This window comes from Seriola lalandi, unplaced genomic scaffold, assembly GCF_002814215.2.
Source record: "Seriola lalandi dorsalis isolate HSWRI2012SDOR001 ecotype SW California unplaced genomic scaffold, Sedor1 jcf7180002055008, whole genome shotgun sequence".
Classification (NCBI taxonomy): domain Eukaryota; kingdom Metazoa; phylum Chordata; class Actinopteri; order Carangiformes; family Carangidae; genus Seriola; species Seriola lalandi.
In genome coordinates, this window is record NW_019525551.1 from 1406777 (window position 1) to 1427194 (window position 20418).

Here is a 20418-nt window from a genome sequence, read left to right on the forward strand (position 1 = left end):
TACATCCAGTAATCCTGTTTATCCAGAATGATATAAAATATTAAACACTTGTGTGAAATTGTGTCATATTGGCTTTGCGAAGTCTTGAGTAATGGCTAAAAAGTGTTTTGTAAGGTAAGACTGACCTTGACCTTTGGCCTTTGACCTCAGTTTGTCCAAGAAGTGGACATTTGTGCCAAATTTGAAGAAATTCCCTTGAGGAGTTCTCGAGATAGATAGATAGATAGATAGATAGATAGATAGATAGATTAGATAGATAGATAGATAGATAGATAGATGGATACTTTATTTATCCCATAGGGGAAATTCATTTGAGATATTGTGTTCACAATGTCAGAATCATATTTTTTCAAAGATACATAGCACTTTACAGGGTAAAATATTAAAATAAAATGAAAAATTAAGATGTTAAAGTAATTCATTAAGGCCAATCGCCTCACCCCACCACCAGACAGGAGCCATTATGAAGGTACAGAAACATAGCTACAAGATGAGTGAAAAATTAAAAAAAAATAAAAATTAATTAGTTAATTATTAATTAAACCACATGGAAACAGGCGAAGGGTCTTTTCCATTGCATTTGTTACCAGCAATCATGGCCAGTTTTATAAATGCAGTACGACAAATTACTGCTTAATTTTATTGAATGTTAATCTCATTATTCATAGAAAAAGACAATAACAGAAATCCCTCTGAAAATAAAGCCTCGTTCAACAGAGTTGTACAAGAAATGTAGGAATAAATGAGTACAGTGTGAACACGTTATCCATGTACCCAAATCAGCTTTAACTGTTGACTGGTTTTGAACATACAGGTTGTGTGTGTGTGTGTGTGTGTGTGTGTGATGTGGTTGATGAGCATCAGGCATGCTAAGTAGCATCATGCAGGCAGGTTTAGACATGTAGTGAGGACCCCAGAGTCTACAGACGCCTCTCACTCTGCCTCGGTAAAACCTCAAAAGTAGACTCTCATCATCACCCTCCACTGCTTCAGCATCACATGGCCTCACAACAATCCCCATGATGGTGTCTCTGGTGCGCCACAATTTTTAAATTCTCTATGGTATGACCAAAATATGTAAATTAAACTTTAAGTATCTGACCAGTGAAAACACACGTGTATGTTTAATTATGACATTTTGTTATTTACATTGTGACAGCCCGCTGGCTATACCATGGCCTGTAGGGTGTGTCTTGTATCCCTTCAGGTCCGGGTAGGCGGAGTTTACATTTGTGCAACTGGGTGCACCTGGCCACTCCATACAGAATGCATTCAGGATCATCCATCCCAATCTTCCCCCTCTCACTCCATCGCTGGATATCCCCCTTACACCACATGGGTTCTTTTGTTTGGTTTGGTTTAGTTTAGTTGGACTTGTCTTAATTGTATACCAAGGGTATTCATTTAAAATTCATTTAAAAGTGGTCCAGCTGGGCTAAATGTCCCCAAGCTTTCTTACTCGAGTTGCAATGATTGGCTGAGTAGAAACATGTGACCAGTACCGTAAACGCAAGAAAAGCTACACCACTTAAAATAGAAACACTTTGTCATAATTGAATAATTCCCAATAATTTATAGGTTATACATTCAGGTAGAACACTGTCAACACAACATGATCACTCACAGAGAAAGTTAGAGGAGACACAATATCTTTATTTTTTTTAAGTTATTTTTCAGGCTTTTGCCTCTATTAGTCAGAGTGAGTGAGTGAGTGAGTGAGTGAGTGTGAGAGAGAGAGAGAGAGAGAGACAGAGAGAGAGAGAGAGGTTGACACGCAGCAAAGAGCCACAGGCTGGACTGGAGCCTGGACTGCCACAGCAAAGACTAAGCGTAGATGGCAGGCGCCCCCCCCAGGTGAACCACCGGGGCCTGAGACAGTCTGTCTTTCTTATTGAGTCTCTCACACAGAGCACAGCCTCCGTCTGGATCCACAATAGTTTATTCTTTATTTTCTTCAACTCTAGAATGTCACAGACTTTTATTAGAGGCAGGTCTTTATGTCTAACTCCCTCTGTTTGATATGTAGAGTTGGTCATAGTCATTAGTACGAAACCTTGTTACCCATGACTTCTCTCTCTCCCTCCCTCTCTCCTGCTCTCTCTGCTTGGAGTGCCTTATGTTTAGTTATTCCTCTAGTAATGAGTAATAAAAAGCAAGTCACCTCCAACATTCAAACTACCTCATACACACAGTTTGTTCTCAGTGAGCCATTTTATTGGTGCGTTGGTGCCTTGCTTTGTGGGCCCCTAAATAAAAGTGATTGACATGTTGAACATGAAACCTGAGATGTTGACATCTATCTTAGCAACAGAGCAAAACTCATAACTACTGACCTCCATCAACCCACAGAACACTGGTGATTTGGTGGGAAATGAACAAATGTTTGCTCAACAGTATGAAAAGTGAAAGGTATCCAATCCAGTGTTATTATAGACATTTTAACGTTGGAGTCTGTTGATGTCTTGACCATGTGACGTACACACTGAGGGAACATGTATCACAGCAGACAACCACTCCTCTGTGTTGTCCTTCCACTGTTTCTTCCTCTTCATCATCATGTTGCCTCCTCTGTGTCTCCTCCTCCACCTCCTCCTCTGAGACGCTGAATCCTCCTCCACAGCGACAACAGTACGAATACACACCTTCATCTGAAACAACATAATCACATTTTAGATAGAAAAGTGTTGATTTATCTACCTTCATCAGACAGTGATCATAAACATATACGGCCCATTATGATCCAGACATTGCTCAAAAATCGTAAGAGATTTCTCTATATTCATTTGCTATTTAAAGCAATTAGAATACAAACATTTGTATGTGTATATATATCCATCTCCTCTATATATAGTGGGGATCCAAAAGACTGAGACCGCTTTCCCATTCACTTGAAAAAATGAGATATCACATTGACGTAAGTATTCAGAAGTATTCAGATACTTTGCTATGACTCTTGAAGTTAAGCTCAGGTTCCTCCGTTTCTACTGATCATCTCTGTTTCTACACCTTGACTGGAGTCCACCTGGTAAACTCAGCTGATTGGACATGATGTGAAAGACACACACCTGTCTATATCAGGTCTCACAGTTGACAATGCAGATCAGAGCAGAAACCATGAGGAGGAAGGAACTGCTGCAGAGCTCAGAGACAGGACTGTGTCGAGGCTCAAAAACATTTCTGCTGCACTGAAGGTTCCTGAGAAGAACAGTGGTCTCCATCATTCTCACATGAAGAAGTCTGGAACAACCAGGACTCTTCTAGAGCTGGACCTGGACTAACTGAGATATCAGGGAGAGAGATGGTCACTCTGAGCTCCAGAGAAACCTCCAGAAGGACGGCCATCACTGATCTGGCCTTTATGTCAGGAAGTCCAGACGAAGCTTCTCCTCAGTGACAGTTTGTAAAGAAGCAGCTAAAGGACTGTGAGACTGAGAGAAACCAGATTCTCTGGTCTGATGAGACGACGCCTGAACTGTTTGGTCTCAGGTCTCAGAGTCATGTCTGGAGGAAACCAGACACCGCTCATCACCTGAACACCATCCCAATGGTGAAGCATGGTGGAGGCAGCATCAGGCTGTGGGGGACAGGGAGACTCAGGACCTCAGACCAGGCTGAAGGTTCACCTTCCAACAGGACAATGACCCTCAGCACACAGCTGAGACAACACAAGAGTGGCTTAGAGACAACTCTGTCAATATCCTGACCGGAACCCAATCCAACATCTGCAGAGACCTGAGAACATCTGTCCACTGAAGTCCTCAACAACCTGACAGAGCTGAGAGGATCTGCAGGGAAGAACAGTGTGAAAAGCTTGTTGGATCAGACCCAAGAAGACATCAACTGAGTCCTGAGTAAAGTGTCTGAATACTTCTGTCAATATGATATTTCAGTTTTTCCTTCTTAATAAAAACAGCATTTCTAAACTTCTGTTTTCACTTGTCATCATGATGTACTGCATGTAGACTGATGAGGGAGAAATGAATGTAAACAATGTTAGCATGAGACTGCAACATAAACTGTGAAGTGAAGGCTTCTGAAAACTTTCTGAATGCTCTATATCAGGCATCACCAAATGGCGGACCGCGGTCCAGGCACGAACCTAGTGACGGTTCTGCCCGGACCCGTGAAAATTATATTATAATTATGATATTAGGCCTAATAAAAAGATAAATCATCACGACAGAAACGTCATCAATAGCCAAGCCAATCAAATCGATTGTTTACCTTTCAGCACCAGAGAACAGAGAGAGAGAGAGAGAGAGAGAGAGAGAGAGAGAGAGTAGATGAGTGAAAATGGCTTGCACAAAAATGAGAAAAGTAGACAGTGAAAACCGAACTTTTAAAGATGAATGGACGGACCAATACATGTTCGTCCTGCCTGCAGCCACTTCTAAACCTGTGTGTCTCACATGCTGTGAAACTGTGGCGTTAATAAAAAGTAGCAACGTTAAGCGTCACTATGAGACCAAACACGGATCGTTTGATGAAACATACCCGCAGAAGTCCGCAGTGAGGGCAAGTAAGATTATGGAACTGAAAGCACAGTATGACCGGTCTACCCGTGTCCTCACACATGCATTTACAGTGTTCACTTAAGATTGCGTGGATTTTGGCGCAACACAAGAAACATTCAGCGATGGGACAGTGGTGAAGGAGTGCTTAAATGCGGCTGCAGAGACTTTACTTGACGGTAAACAAAAAACGACGTGTGTGAAAAAATCAACAACTCAAAAACCCAACAAACTCTTGATGTTTGATTCATTTATATGAACCAACTCAAAATTAACTCACCAGTGAACTGGACTGTCCAGCACCAGTTACAGCTCATCACTGCAGTTAATTAACAATAAAATACTTTATTAATACGGTGAACGTTTTGGACACTTTAAGTGCATGTGTACTGGTCGTACACTGGGAGCCAATCCTCTGGTAAGATACTGCTCTGTCTGACACAGCTAAAGAAATGAATGTTAGATTTCATATCCCCCTAAAATACTACAGGCTTATGTACGCAATAAAGAGAAGAACTGACAACATTTGCTCTATAATTTTAGTTAGTTTTGTAAACATGCAATACAGTTTGAGTTAATTATCTTTTTTTATAAAACCTTGTTTTTGTTAATAAAAGTTAATTTTATTTCAGTTTTCACACCTAGTTTTCATTATTTTGTTATTAGTTATTGTCTATCTCTCCTTTCAGGATTTCCACCAGTGTATTCCAAAGCTGGCTTCCTGCGGGGACCTGTGTTGACCCTGCCCCGACCTGAGTCCGTCCTGGTTTGAAACCTAGATATAAAGGCTGGAAAGCACACTAGCGACGTCAACCCCCTAGCCTTGAGTCGTCAAAGCCCACCCTGCCTGTCACTGAGAGCGTATTGGGTGCATGCATGTTCTGGGACTGGGCTCACTTCACCGAACCGAGCACCCCCAGCTCTGCATATCCTGGCAGCTATACTGTCAGAAACCCTGCCTATATTACCTGAATAACGCACTGACAACTTGAAGTAGACAAATTTAGTGGAGATGTAGTGTGAGTACAGACGATGCAGCTGAACAAACTGATGAGTTAAGTGTGAAACTACCTTGTTACAATGTAGAAGGAAGTGTTAATTTTACACTCAGAATTCAGCTGCTGGATATCCTGTGGTTAAGGCAAAGATACGTAACTCTGTATGCAAGATAACAAATGTATCATTTATCATCTTCATCAACTACTGCTATTTTGTTTTTATGTGTCTTAGTGTAAATGGTGTGTCATTACCCTTGTCCCAGGTCATGTCCTCCAGATAGACTGTAGAATCTACTGGCCAATCCTGTTTCAGCTCCTGTGCTGGAGAAGCATTAATGCATCATTATTATGGTGGAAGGAAGACCAGCAAAATTATGTAATATTCACGATGAACACTATGAGGTCTTTACACTATATGTGTGTAGAGTACACAGGCAGAATACATGGCTACAGTGGAAGCACCTCACTGTGACCGTTTGTGACTGAGTCTGTTTGATACTAGACTGCATACGTCCAACACAATCCCTAACCTGAACGATCACATAGCTTCTTTTCCCTACTCACCCACAATATCACCCCCACGAGAACAGTCCTACCAGACCTTTGTTCTCATGCTTACGTCATGTGCACTGGACTTTTGTTGTCATGGTTACAGTAATGAACAGGGGGTTAAGCGTGTGGAATGGTCATGGTTTGCTTAGGTGTAGGCATAAAAACAAATTAGCTCTGTTTAGGAAACGGACACACTGTCAAAAAGACACACTGTCAAACGGACGAACCGTTAAAAGGACGAACTGTCTAAAAGACACATTGACTAAAAGAAACACTAAGAAAAAGACACACTGTCACACTGATTTATTTTTGTGTGTAATTCTGTTCATTTAATGGTTTAGTTTGCAATCCATTTAGTTCATTTATGAGTTGAGCGCTATTTGAGTTCCGCCACCAGGTGATGCTGTTGAGGCAACAAGAGACAATTTGTTTAATCCGCCCATTCAGTTTCACAACTGTATTTGTATTTGTGTGAAAGGCTTTAAGGTATAATTAAAAAGTTTGGGACGACATTTTTCTTTCAAGTGGAGGAGGGTGTGAGGGGTCAGTTATTTCAAGACTGTTTATGTTTATTATCGTTGGTATTTCATATTGTGAATTAAGAGACCCCCCTGATTTATTTTAGTGTGTAATTCTGTTCATTTAATGCTTTAGTTTGCAATCCATTTAGTTCATTTATGAGTTGAGCGCTATTTGAGTTCCGCCACCAGGTGATGCTGTTGAGGCTACAAGAGACAATTTGTTTAATGCGCTAAGAGAAGAAGAAAACGCAGTTCAGAGTTGTTGTCGTTGTAAACAGCATGACAGCTTACATGCTAGTTGCTTTAGCAGCTAAGGACACACAGGTGGACTGTAAAGTTATTGTTTCCTATTTTATATTGTGTAAAATAAATAAAAGACACTGTGAGAGAAAAGTCCGGCTTGTGAAGTCATCCTGAGCTGCAACATTACAAAAAAAAAAAACTACAAGCTATGCGGACTTGCAGCCACTTGTTGCCAGCGCGTCATTTGGCAAGACATACTGTCAAAAAGACACACTGTCAAAAAGACACACTGTCAAAAAGACACACTGTCAAAAGGACAAACTGTCTAATAGACACACTATCAAAAAGACATACTGTCATACAGAAACACTATCGAACAGAAACACTATCAGAAATATACACTGTCAAAAAGACACGTTCAAACACAGTTTAAAAAGACACATTGTCAGAAAGACACACTGTCAAAAGGACAAACTGTCTAAAAGACACATTGTCAGAAAGACACACTGTCAAACAGACACTGTCAATAGACACAATGTCAGAAAGACACAAACAGTTTCAAAAAGACACACTGTTAAACAATGTCAAAAAGACACATTGTCTAAAAGAAATACTGTCAAACAGAAACACTTGAAAAGACACTGTCAAAAAAAACACTCAAAAAGAATACAGTGGACAGAATCTCAGTCAACAGATGGAAAGTGAAATCAATGGACTGATGGATAGAGTGATGATGGAGGGATGGATAGACAGGTGAACGGATGGATGTTCACACACATTTTTTACACTTCACTCTTGAGGAAACAGTCATTATCAAGTAGTACAGTTTGACAGTGATAATGACTTTGAACCATGAATAATTAGTGCTAAACTTTGCTTGGCTTTTAATTAGTGTGAGGAATAATTGCTGCTAAACTAGTGATAATTTAAAATAGGATAAATAGTGAGGGAGAGGCAGGAGCTTTCAAGGAAGCATTTACGCACATATACCGACAGAAAAACACCTTATTTCCTACAGTTTCTGAGACAACAGTATAATCGTTTGAGAAGTTTCTAGGTCAGACTTGTAACATTTCTGTAGCACTGTGAACATGAAACAAGTCTGAATTGAATACTGTCAGAGTAACATAAAGACTGCAGCAGCAGCACAAAGTGAAACATGCAGAGAGCTACAGAAATGTGCTTCTCGTTCCATCTTCAAATGTCCCTGTAGTAAATTATGCACAAAGGGAATAAGATCAGTTTAATAAACTTTGAGACTGTGAGACAACTTGAAGTTGTTGAGATTCTTCTCAAATCACATCATCTATGTATATTTTTAATTTTCATTCATGTCAACTTAATATGCAGGACCGCGTGTGGTCAATGTGTGAAACTGACCAACTTCACTCCTCTACTGCCTCCACACAAGAACACATGCTCTCACTGCTTTTATTTATCCTCTACACAGATATGTCAGAACAGGTATGAAAACAGGACCATGCTAAAGTATGCAGACGACTCTGTTATTGTTAGTCGGCTCCAGGACAATGACACCAGCCACAGCACAGTCATAGATGATTTTGTCAAGTGGTGTGAGGAGTCCTACCTTTAACTGAACATATCTAAGACAAAATATATGATAATTGATTTCAGAAGACGAGCCAACACACATGAAGTCACATCCATCAAAGATCAGACAGTGGAATGTGTACAATCTTAAAAACACCTCTGGTAGAACTTTGAGGTAAATTGTGAAGCTGTGTGCAAGGAGGGGCACCAGCATTTGTTGTGTCTGAGAAAACTGTGGCATTTCCATATTGACAAGACCGTGATGATCTTATTCTACCGTGTGCTTTTGTTGAATCGATTTGATCTTGTCTCAAGTATAATGGCTTGAAAATCTGTCTTTAAAGAGCGGGCATTCTCTCAATCAAATTGTTAAATGGTCCAGTCAGTTGAATGGTGCACATCTTAACCTAGCATCCCTGTACACCAGACAGTTACAGCAGGTAGCTGACTTGATTTTAAATGACGGCTCACACCCTCTGAACAGTGAATTTCAGCTTCTTCCTTCTGAATGAAGGTTCATAGTCCCAAAGTGCAAAACAAAACGGTATTAAGTGTTTTGTTCTATCAGCCATCACTCATATAAATAAGGGTTAGGGTTAGTGCATAGAAGTAATGTCTTAATTGATTTATTTATCTTTACTTACCCTGTGCATTTGGTGTTGTCTGTGCTGTGTGTTTTTACTGCAAAAAAAAATTACCTACGGGTACAAATAGAATAGCCTACCTACCTACCTACCTATCATATTCCTGTTTCTGTTGTCATGACAATGGAACAAGTTTGAAATCGTGACTGACACATGGCTGATTAAGATTACATGTTGACCAGCAGTCTTTTTTTTTATTTACCTGCAGAAGGTAAGACTTTTATTAGAGGCAGGTCTTTATGTCTAACTCCCTCTGTTTGATATGTAAAATTAATCATAGCAGTATTTTAGTGCGAAGCCTTGTTTTCATTCATCCATGTTGAAGTTACCGCATTACCTGTTAATACAGAGTTAACACCTTCCGTAACTGTTTCAAATTAAAAGAACTCAAGAGTTTCAGTAGACAGAAATCCCTATATTTCTTAAGAGGGCTGGTAATGCTATGCTGACAAATTATCAAGCTATTGTAAAAACACTGTTCTGCTGTCAGTATTTGTAAGTACTGTAAATATCATATAGACACTGGAATAAAAAATAAAATGTAAAATGAGCCACCTAGGCTGTGTGATATTTCACAAAATGAATGTCATGATTAATTGTTACATTTACCTCTGTAAAAATGAATGCAACATTATTACATTATAAGTGAAATGTGAGGTCCTACCTCTCCTCTGCAGGTCGTACTGTCTCCTACTGTTCTGGTCGCTGAGGATCCTCCACGCTGCATCAACTTCCAGAAACTTCTCCAGACCAGATTCTGCTTCTGTCGGACACTCGCCTCTAAGACGGTCTGGGTGGTACTACACACACACACACACACACACACACACACACACACACAGAGATACACAGGGAAATTCATACTAAAAAAAGGCTGGAACTCTGGAACACACCAACTTGATTTAACAAGCTCAGACTCCTGAAGACTGATAATCCGCAGCTGAACTTCAGCATCTGTTTTAACACAGAACAAAGTCAGTAGATTTTGTCCCTAAATTTCTACCATATAGTCCTGTCAAGAAATGATGACTTTATGACAGCATGAATAGACTGCAGTGAGCCATAACCTCCTCCACATACATGCAGGCGTGTGTGTGTGTTGTGTTAAGACATGAAAAACAGATTTGAATTGAGAAAACATTGAGTTTACCTTGAGTACTGGCTATCAATACAGTGGCAAGAAAAAGTAATTGAACCCTTAGGAATGACCTTCATTTATGTATAAATTTGTCCTCAAATATGGTCAAATCTTCATCCAAGTTGCAATTATGAACAAACAGTCAATCTGAACTAATAATACAAAATCATTATAGTGTTCTTGTCCATATTGAAAAAATCATCCAAACTATCACAGTGTAACTGGAAAATGTATGTGAACCCCTCAACTAATGACATCAACAAGAGTTCAGGAGTTATCAAACCTGGAGTCCAATCACTGAAACAAGACTTGAGGTTTGGGTTGGAGACACTTTGACGTATAAAAAACACTAAAATATTTAGAGTTTGCTGTTCACAAGAAACATCTGCTGATGAGAACCAGGCCTCACATATCTCAGAGGACTTATGATCGACAATTGCATGAATTAGCATGAAGCTGCAAGGGTCACAGGAGTCATCTCAAAGAGTTTAGATCTTCATCAGTCCACAGTCACACAAACTGCCTATAGAACAACTTCAAACAAAGATAATCCACCTTCTGAAGTGGCCCAGTCAGAGCCCAGACCTGAATCCTGTGGAAATGTTGTGGACTGAGCCAAAGAGAGACATGAAAACCAGATATCCTAAGAATATGTCTGAACTGAAGTAGTTCTTGAAAGAAGGATGGTCCAAACTTCCTCCTGAACATTGAGCAGCTCTGATCAGCAGCTACTGGAAGCTCTTGTTGGAGATTATTGGGGCCAAATGAAGTTCAACCGGTTATTAAACCAAAGGGTTCACTGACTTTTTCCACCAGAACTGTGAATATTCAATAAAGACACCAAAGATTAAAATTGTTTGTGTTATATTTCCTTATAAACCCTCACAGGCAGAGGCAGAAAGAGAGGGAGAGGGAGAGAGAGAGAGAGAGAGAGAGAGAGAGAGAGAGAGAGACTACACTGGGATTCTGCTATAACTATATAGTGCATGTGCCCTCTACTGTCTCCACATGCAGCTGCTAAAACGGTTAAAAAATATAATTATATTTTCACGTAACGCTGGCAGTGTGTCCCACGCCTAATGGAGCCAAGCAGTGTGGAGACAGACAGACAGACAGACAGACAGACAGACAGACTGACTATCTAATAGTAGCTGTGTGTTACTTCAGGCTGGCACAGAGGGTAGTGTGTTTACCTGTAGGGCCAGCTGCTGGTATCTGTGTCTGAGCTGCTGGACCGAGTCTGAGGGGCTGGCTCCCAGGACAGCATACAGGTCCTTCTTTTCTGCTTCGCACATCCCTGCTCTAACACAAGACTAAAATCAGACTGAGACATCAATGACTACTGGTAAAGTTAATGCTCTTCACACTGGCATTTACATATAAGCATCACTGAGCTCACAGCAGCATGTAGTGCACATCGTAAACTACAAAAACATATTTGAAAGTAGGGGTGGGAGAATTATTTTATTTTATTTTTGATTAAGATTAAAAACCATCCCCTCAACCACTCCCTGATTACACTTTGATGTATGTTAGCAACGTACGTAGGAGTGCATCATCTCGGGCAGTTTGTCGGTTCACAGACTTTCTATAGATAGTTTGCAGAGACTGTTCCCTGTTTGGCTGCTATCCCACTCTCAGATATCTTTAACTTATATCGTGTATAACTGGAAAATCTACTTTTATCTTCTATTCTTTTAGTTTTGAAATCGTTTTTTTTAATTTTGTTTTTTATTTTTTGGTGGTGCTTGATATTAGCTTTACTATCAACTATCAACAAGCTGCTGCCAGGGTTGATGTGTTGTAGTTGATCTTATCTATTTTTGTTAAATAATATATTGTATATTTAATTGTATATATTTATATACATTTTTTAAATTTATCTCATGTTTTTATGTTTTTTTTGTTTTTCCATTGAATTGTATTTAAAGAGTCCAATGATAAAAATCCTTTTTTTTAAGTTCAATAAATGTGTGGTGTTTCCAAAGTCAATGATTAATGGTGTTAAATAATCGTGATCTCAATATTGATCAAAATAATCCTGATTATGATTTTTGCTTGATCAGTAGCGGGTACAAAGCTCAAAGGTAACTAAATACACACTCTTTTAAAACACTGAATTTGTAAAGGTCAGAACTCAAAATGAATTATCAGTAGAGAAGAAGGAGCAAATCTAAACAACACATCAAGAATGACATGGTCATGTTCTGCCTCCTCAGTGTGTCCGGTGGACAGAAAAACTGCTGCTGCTATTAGCTGAACACTACACTCAGTACTCTGAGAGAGGCTGCTGATATCTTGTCCAAACCTCCTCCACACTCCTCACACTAACACTCCTCTCTTTACAGACACTATTCAAATAACTATAAGGCACTGATTTACTTATTAATTATTCACTGAGCAACTGGATTACATGACATACAAAAGAAAATTAGAGAAACAAACGTGTCTCACAACTGGAAAAAATAAAATTATTGGGGCATCTCTAGTGGATTCTCACCAACATAGTATTCAGATAATCAATAAAAGAACCACGGAATTAATCAGCAACTACTTTGCTCATCTATATTCAATACTGAATGTTCTGGAGTTTGGGATTTTTGGTCAGACTGAACAAGACACCTGGAAACATTACCTCATATTTTGCACAATTTCCTGACCAAACAATTAATTGAATTATCAAGAAAATAGAAAAACAGTGTAATCTATTATCAAAACAATTGTTAATATATGTAATATACCTATTAGAAAACTGAAAAACGAATCCAAAAATTCTTTTCAAGTGGAGGACAGAGAATCATTGAATGCCAAATAAAATATTTTTAAGAAACATAATGAGGTGGCTCACGAACCTTGTTATTAATCAAAGAATTGAACAGATATACAAATATACTCGATAGTTATCCCTACGTTGAATCTGGACTTACTTTACTTCCGGGTTCTTAACAACACTGATTCTTCCCCGCCAGATGTTTGACAGTGAGACTGGAGCAGTGCAGCGTTGTTACACAGGCAGTGAACTGACTGGCTACGAAGCTACGACTCCACCAATGTTTTCTACACGGTGTTATAGAGCAAAAACATGGCGCTAACTCCACCGAGATGAACTCACATCAAAATACACGCTCGAGCGCTGTATGGAACCAACGTTTAACGTTGAAGAAACCGGAAACGTTGTTCTTCCTTTAACGTTAGCTTGTGATGAGTAGAGCGCGTTAAACAGACACTTTGGGTTCTGTCCTTTAGTTGAGTTTTTTCTGTTTGTGCTCTAGATGTAAATCACTGAACATACCTTAAAAAGAATGCTGTCGCTCGTGAGACGACATTGTGTACAGCAATGTTATGAGTCCCCGTGAAAAACAAGCTACGTGTATAGTCCGCCTGAATACTGTTCCGCTGACAACTTCCTGTCTTTTTAGACATTTAGAATTAAAGAATAAAAGCGTCATTGCTACATCTCTGCAACTTTGTGAGAAACGGAAAAAGCAACCACATGCAAATGCATATATATGTATATGTATATATATGTATGTATATGTAACATTATGTACCCATAAATAGAGAGATAATAAATGCTTTATTATTCAAAACATTGTCCATTTCATCTTATTAAAACAATTCAACAATAGCCTCTGAAATAAGATACATAGTTAAATATGAACAATACATACAAATAAAAAAATATAATAAAAGGAAATAAATGCAACATATAAAAAAGGATGATGAAAATAATAAACAAATGTATTTCCAAAGGACAAAAGGACAATACCAAACAGGGGTACCATGAAAGAAAACGAAGATATTAAAAGGAAAATATTTAGGCCTTTGCAGGTTTCTAATGCTTTTATTGCTTTACTGTTCTTTAGTTCATGTAATGAATCAATATAGTGTCCAATTATTATTATATAATGTTGTATGTATGGTTTGTTTTTGGTCCATGGACAGACAGACAGACAGACAGACAGATAGATAGATAGATAGATAGATAGATAGATAGATAGATAGATAGATAGATAGATAGATAGATAGATAGATGCCAAGCACAGACCCAGACTTTTTGACCAGCTTGTCCAGTCTCTTTGTGTTCATGTCGGACATGCTGCTGCCCCAGCAGGCCACCACTGACTGATAAAACATGCATTTCACTGCAGACGTCAAAGGACCTGAGCCTCCTGAGGAAAAAGAGCTGGCTCTGCCCCTTCAGTAGATGGCATCTGTGTTCAGAGACCAGTCTAGTTTACTGTCCAGGTGAACACCTAGGTATTTATAAGTTTGAATGTTGACTGGCTGAAGGGTGGGCCTAGACCTCCAACAGTCCATGACCATCTCCTTGGTCTTGGAGGTGTTCAGAAGGAGGCAGTTCTTGTCCATTCACTGAAGGCCATCATCAGATCCCTGTACTCCTCTTCCTGCCCGTTCCTGATATTCGCCACAATAGCTGTGTCATCCGAGTATTTCTGGATGTGGCAGGACTCAGATTTGTATTTAAAGTCGGCCGTACCTTCCAGCTTGTCTTTAAGGATGGGGGGTTGGATGGTGTTAAATGCATAACCCTCATATAACTACCTCGCTCATCCAAGTAAGAATGGGCCAGTGGAGCATTTAAAGGACGGGATCATCCACTCCAATATGTTCTTTGTAGGTGAACCAGCTGCTCCAGGCTCTTCACGATGTGTGATGTGAGGGCCACAGGTCAGTAGTCATTTATCTCAGCCGATCGTCCTACTTTAGGGACCGGAACAAGACATAATGTTTTCCTCCCTGTTTGAAGACTTAAGTTTAAGATCTTTGGAGAGACTCAGATTCATCTGTTCTGCTGTAAAGGACTGACCCCAGGTGGAGGGAGTTGCAGCTGCGTCTCAGGTTGTGGAGGAGATGTGTTGTAGAACAGGTTGAACTCATTGGCCTTGTTACACACACACACCTGAGCTTCTCCCTGTCTCCATCCCTGAAGTGCCAAGCACAGACCCAGACTTTTTGACCAGCTTGTCCAGTCTCTTTGTGTTCATGTCAGACATGCTGCTTCCCCAGCAGACTGCAGCATAAAGGAGTACACTGGCCACCACTGACTGATAAAACATGTGCAGCATTTCACTGCAGACATCAAAGGACCTGAGCCGATATTGTAATGAATGCATCAGGGTGCTGGGTCTGTACTCTCGCAACAGTCTCGTGGATGACGTCACAGGCGACTGCAGGCTCTGCTAGTGGTTGAATGGAAACAACAATGGCGACGATGTGACAGAACTCCCTCAGTACATAGTACGGTCTAAGACCAACTGCCAACAGTTAAATATCCCAACAGCAGATCTTCTCTTTCACTGTGATGTGACCAGGGTTGCACCATCTACTGTTCACAAGCAGAACCAGTCCTCCACCTTTATTCTTTCCACTTGCTCTGGCGTCTGCAGTGAAGCCGGGTAAATCCACACAGCGGTCGGGAGTGTTGTCGTTAACCAGGTATCAGTGAAACACATGAGACTACACTCATGATATGCTTGCTGGTTCTTCATAAGTGCCTCCAGTTCATCACACTTCTTAGCCAGGGAGTTGACATTTCCCATGAGGATTGATGGTAGAAAAGGCTTATATGTACATGTACTAGCCTTTAGCTTAGCCCCGGCTCTGCATCCACGGAGCGGCTTCTCCAGCTCAGCCGTTATGGGATGTTTAACTCCATATCTGGTAAACTTTAAAACCAGGAGTTCTTCCTTTGTTTACGTTATTTTCTCTGTCAGACGAAACGAGGACGTAGATTAAAAAACATCAATTGACAAAAAATATACTAATATATACAAATATATTGCAAAAAAAAACTACGAGCTACAAGGACTTGCTGCCACTTGTTGCATTCCTTATCATGCTTATCCTCCTCCAAACTAAAATGGTCCAAAACCAAACAGAAATGTAGCAATCTGACTTAGCAGATACACAGCAGTTAGACCATGATCCATTGTCGATGGGAAATATAGCCTAGAACGTATCACAATGGATGTATAACATGTAATTTGAATATATTCTTACTGTAACCATAGCTTTCATAGTAACTGTTCTCAGTATGAAAACCATGATCATGGTGTTGAATTCAACTGCCAAACCTCAGAAATAGCAGCCAGGAAAGAGCAGCACAGGACCACATGCTGGGAAATCTGTCTCAACAATACAGATCAGGAGTGATCTGTTAATTGAAATGGGAACAGAAGACATGAGGTGACACGATGACACCTTTATGATCTGACTTCCTGTCTGTCACTCACTTATGGCTCTTTAACGAGACCACAGAGAGTGGGGAGGGGAGGAAAGACACGGGGTGACTGACATTGTTGTGCTGTTAATTATTTCTTCATTTTGGGCGAATTAAGGCTCAATTAGTCAAGTGACAAAATATTCACTGTCAAATTGCAGGGCTGTAGTTACCACTTTATTAAATACACAGGTTTGTACGGTCTTGCAGTGCAGTTCTACACAACTGCCCTGAAATAAAACCTATCTTTGTGAAGCTTTTCACTGACACTATGTCAGCAGTGTTGCTCTAACTCTGTGTTCATTTAGAGGCTGTAGTTAGTGGTGAATTCGTACTAATGTGGTATAAAGAGTGATGTTTCTAATGTTTTGTCTAGTATTAGAGCGGCAGTAGTCCAAAGTAGTCCAGACGGTCCAAAATAATCCACGCTCACAACTGCATTGGCATGCAGTTATAGTGTGACCACCAGATGTAAAAGTCCTAGTCCTTTTCTTATAGTCTTATAGTGTGAGGTGGCTGACACATGGAGCACTTTCTTGGATCCACAATAGTTTGGTCTTTATTTACTTCAACTCCAGAACGTCACAGACTTTTATTAGAGGCAGGTCTTTATGTCTTACTCCCTCTGTTTGATATGTAGAGTTGGTCATAGTCGTTAGTACGAAGCCTCGTTACCGATGACTTCTCTCTCTCCCTCCCTCTCTCCTGCTCTCTCTGCTCAGTGTGTCTCATGTTTAGTTATTCATTTAGTAGTAATGATACATGGAATGAAAGTAATGCATTTGCTGTAATGGAGGCAATTGTATTGGATGTGCTCCTCCTCTTCCCTGCAGTTCCTGAGCAGCCGGGAAACCAGAGCAGCTCAGTCGACTGTGGCTCGGCATTCCACTGACCAGTGGTGGAAAAATCATCAGTCAGTCAGCGATGAAAGCTGGTGTAGATGTTGGTGGAACCTATTACAATGGTTAGCTTTTTGACAAATGAGAACGTACTGGCCTCAATTTCATGAACCTGCTGCTCTTTGAGACAAATTGAACTCATAAAGTGATGACTAAGTTATTTGAACTTCATTAACTTGTTCGGCCTTGTTGGACTTGCTCGTGAATTGTCGTTAGGATTTGTCAGTTGATAACTGATAAATTCTCTCAGTCTTCAAACCTTGTGGTAACGACCATGAGCGTCTCTGAGCAACTGACTCAGGGGCTAGCTCCTTTAAGAAATGTCAGTTAAGGGGAACTGTGGACATGAAGACAAGTTCTGGAAGACCAAGAAAACCTTCGGATAAAACTGAATGTCTGCTGGACAAAAAGAGACTGCAAAAGAACTCCAGGAACGTTGATCTGACAAAGGAGTGGTGGTGCTCCGTTCACCGTGCAGCATCGATGTAGTCTGCAGAGCAACATCTGGATAAGCCACAGTGATTTTGGAAACAGCTGCTGTGGACCAATGTAGTTCAAATTCAGCTCTTTAGACACAATCAACAATAGTTTGTTTGGAAAAAAAGTGCAGCTTTTGATGAAAATAACATTTTGACAACTGTTCAGTGTGGGGTTAAAATATTATTAAATACTTTGTACTTGTCCTGAGCCAGTGAGACAGGACAGAGGGAAGAATGGATTCTATTAAATATCAGTAAATTCTGGATTCAAATGTCACACAGTCCATCAAGAAAGTGAAAGTGAAAAGAGGCTGGCTTCTACAACAGGAAAATGATCGTAAGCAGACCTTAATATCCACCATGACTACTCCAAGAAACACAAGCTACTGAGCTGAACATCACTGAAACTCTGTGGATGAAAGAACTGAACAACTCTGGCTGGAAGTCTTTGTAAGCTGTCATGTCTGAGGTTTACTTAGTGCTGACATAATAGGGCACCCAAACTTTCACACAATTACTGCTTCATTGTTTTGTATGTTTTAGCTGATAAAATGAAAAGTAACATTTGAAGAAGGATCTAATTATTCCTGTCTCTTCTCTAACATACAATATATAATTTGCCAAACTAGTGAAGATGAAGAAAGTAAAGAGAGGGAGGGAAACGTTAGAATAAGAATACAGATGTGCGTGTTATGTTGTTGATTCAGTCTTCTATGCATGAGAATATTACTGACAGAAGGGAAGAGGGCCCATAAAGTAGGCCTACATTATTTATGGTATTTTTGAAATGAAAAGGAAAATGGAGGTATAACATTCAAAAACCTAAAAAAGAAATCCAACACAGTTTGTAGATGTGCAGAATATGTTTTGTGTTAAGTAAAACTATAAAAAACTGTAACAGCCCTTTAAATCCAAGACTCCCACCACTGCCCTTTAGCACACAGAGCCTTGTCAAACTTGTGTTGCGCGTCCATTCGTGTTTGTGTGTGCGCCGGCTCGCACCGCCAGGCGTAGAGCAGCTGTTCATTAGAAACGTGTGAGCTGAAGAAACAACACGGACGATAATAACAGCAATCTCTGGCTCATTAAAGACAGAAAAGAACAACCAGGCAGAGATGGCACACACACACACACACACACACACACACACACACACACACACACATACACAGGCCCATCTACCTGCTTGTGATCATAAAGCTGTTGTTAATTACAAAAGACAATAAAAACAGGATAAACATGCAGAATAATACAAGCAGCTACAGCATGTCAGTCAGACAGAATCACTGACCCACACATCAGATTCTTTCTCTGCAGCCCATCTAACGCCATACAGACACACACACACACACACACACATACACACACACAGAAAATTGAGAACAGCTGCTCATTAGAAAGGTGTTAACTAAAATAATAATCATCAACATTAAAAAAATAACTACATAAAGAGCTCTCTTATTAACTGAATCCTCCACTGCTGTTATTGTCTCTAATAGAGAAACCAACCACACTTAATGCTTACATCCAAATAAATAAATAAAAAGCTTTCCTTGCTGCTTCATTTGAAAGTTTAGAGTTGGATGAAAAGGCTCAGAGGCAGTCCCAGTTATTTAAAACCACTGACCAGCCAGACATTTAGGGTTTTTCTACTGTTTCCATGAATGCACATTTTTGTTGTGGTAGATGTCAGTAATTTTAGACAGAATTAAACTTATAAATCACCATGTTACTTCAAAACAAGCTTCAGGTTTTTCCTTGTCTCTTTCCATTCTTCTACGTTCGGATTCATCTTTGTGATAATATTGCATGTTAAATGTTTTTAAAGATAATTTTGTTTTAAAAACATACTATATATTTTTAATTTTATTTATTATATTCTCCAAAATTGTACTGTTTTGCAAATGATTTGTTAGCCCACTTGCAATACTTTTGTGGCCCACGAGTGGGCCCCGGCCCACAGGTTGAGAACCATTGCTATAGGTAATATCCAGTCCCTGGAGCTTGCTTTGTCCAGGGGCAGTGATTGATATTTGTTGCATGATATTGTTGGGTGAAAGCAAACACTGTCTAGTCAAAGTCAGAGTCAGAGTTTAGAGACGGAGTCTGAGTTGAGTTGGTACCATGCAGTGTAAAAACACTATTAATGTCTGGGAGTGATGTAACAACATGCCCTACACAGCAACACACAGAGGCATGTTCTGATCAGCAGGACGATGACGTCATAGAAAATAACTTTAAATCTGTCTGATGATGTTACAATGCTTATTCTATCTCTACCTCACACACCCCTCCTCACACACTCTACCTCACACACCCCTCCTCACACACTCTACCTCACACACCCCTCCTCACACACTCTACCTCACACACCCCTCCTCACACATTCTACCTCACACACCCCTCTCACACATTCTACCTCACACACCCCTCCTCACACACTCTACCTCCCACACCCTCCTCACACATTCTACCTCACACACCCCTCCTCACACATTCTACCTCACACACCCCTCCTCACACACTCCTCCTCACACACCCCTCCTCACACACTCTACCTCACACAACCCTCCTCACACACTCCTTTTCACACACCCCTCCTCACACTCCTCACACATTCTACCTCACACACCCCTCC

The 20418-nt window shown here is 40.1% G+C and overlaps 1 protein-coding gene across 6 annotated transcripts; it reads right to left on the reverse strand.

Moving 5' to 3' along the window:
* Window positions 1-1632: 1632 nt before the first annotated feature.
* dnajc24 (DnaJ (Hsp40) homolog, subfamily C, member 24) lies at window positions 1633-13533 on the reverse strand. 6 transcript variants are annotated; one of them, XM_023397311.2, is made up of 5 exons: window positions 13451-13533; window positions 11352-11460; window positions 9685-9820; window positions 5762-5830; window positions 1633-2648 (listed from the first exon to the last, which is right to left on the reverse strand). In XM_023397311.2, the coding sequence occupies exons 2-5, from the start codon at window positions 11451-11453 to the stop codon at window positions 2428-2430; spliced, it is 528 nt and encodes a 175-aa protein (XP_023253079.1). In that variant the 5' UTR covers window positions 11454-11460; window positions 13451-13533; the 3' UTR covers window positions 1633-2427. The 6 variants fall into 6 exon arrangements, with proteins under 6 accessions (XP_023253079.1, XP_023253084.1, XP_023253082.1 ...); XM_023397316.2 differs by having other exon boundaries at window positions 11352-11455; window positions 13451-13516; XM_023397314.2 differs by having other exon boundaries at window positions 11352-11455; window positions 13271-13508.
* Between the last annotated feature and the right edge of the window lie 6885 nt (window positions 13534-20418).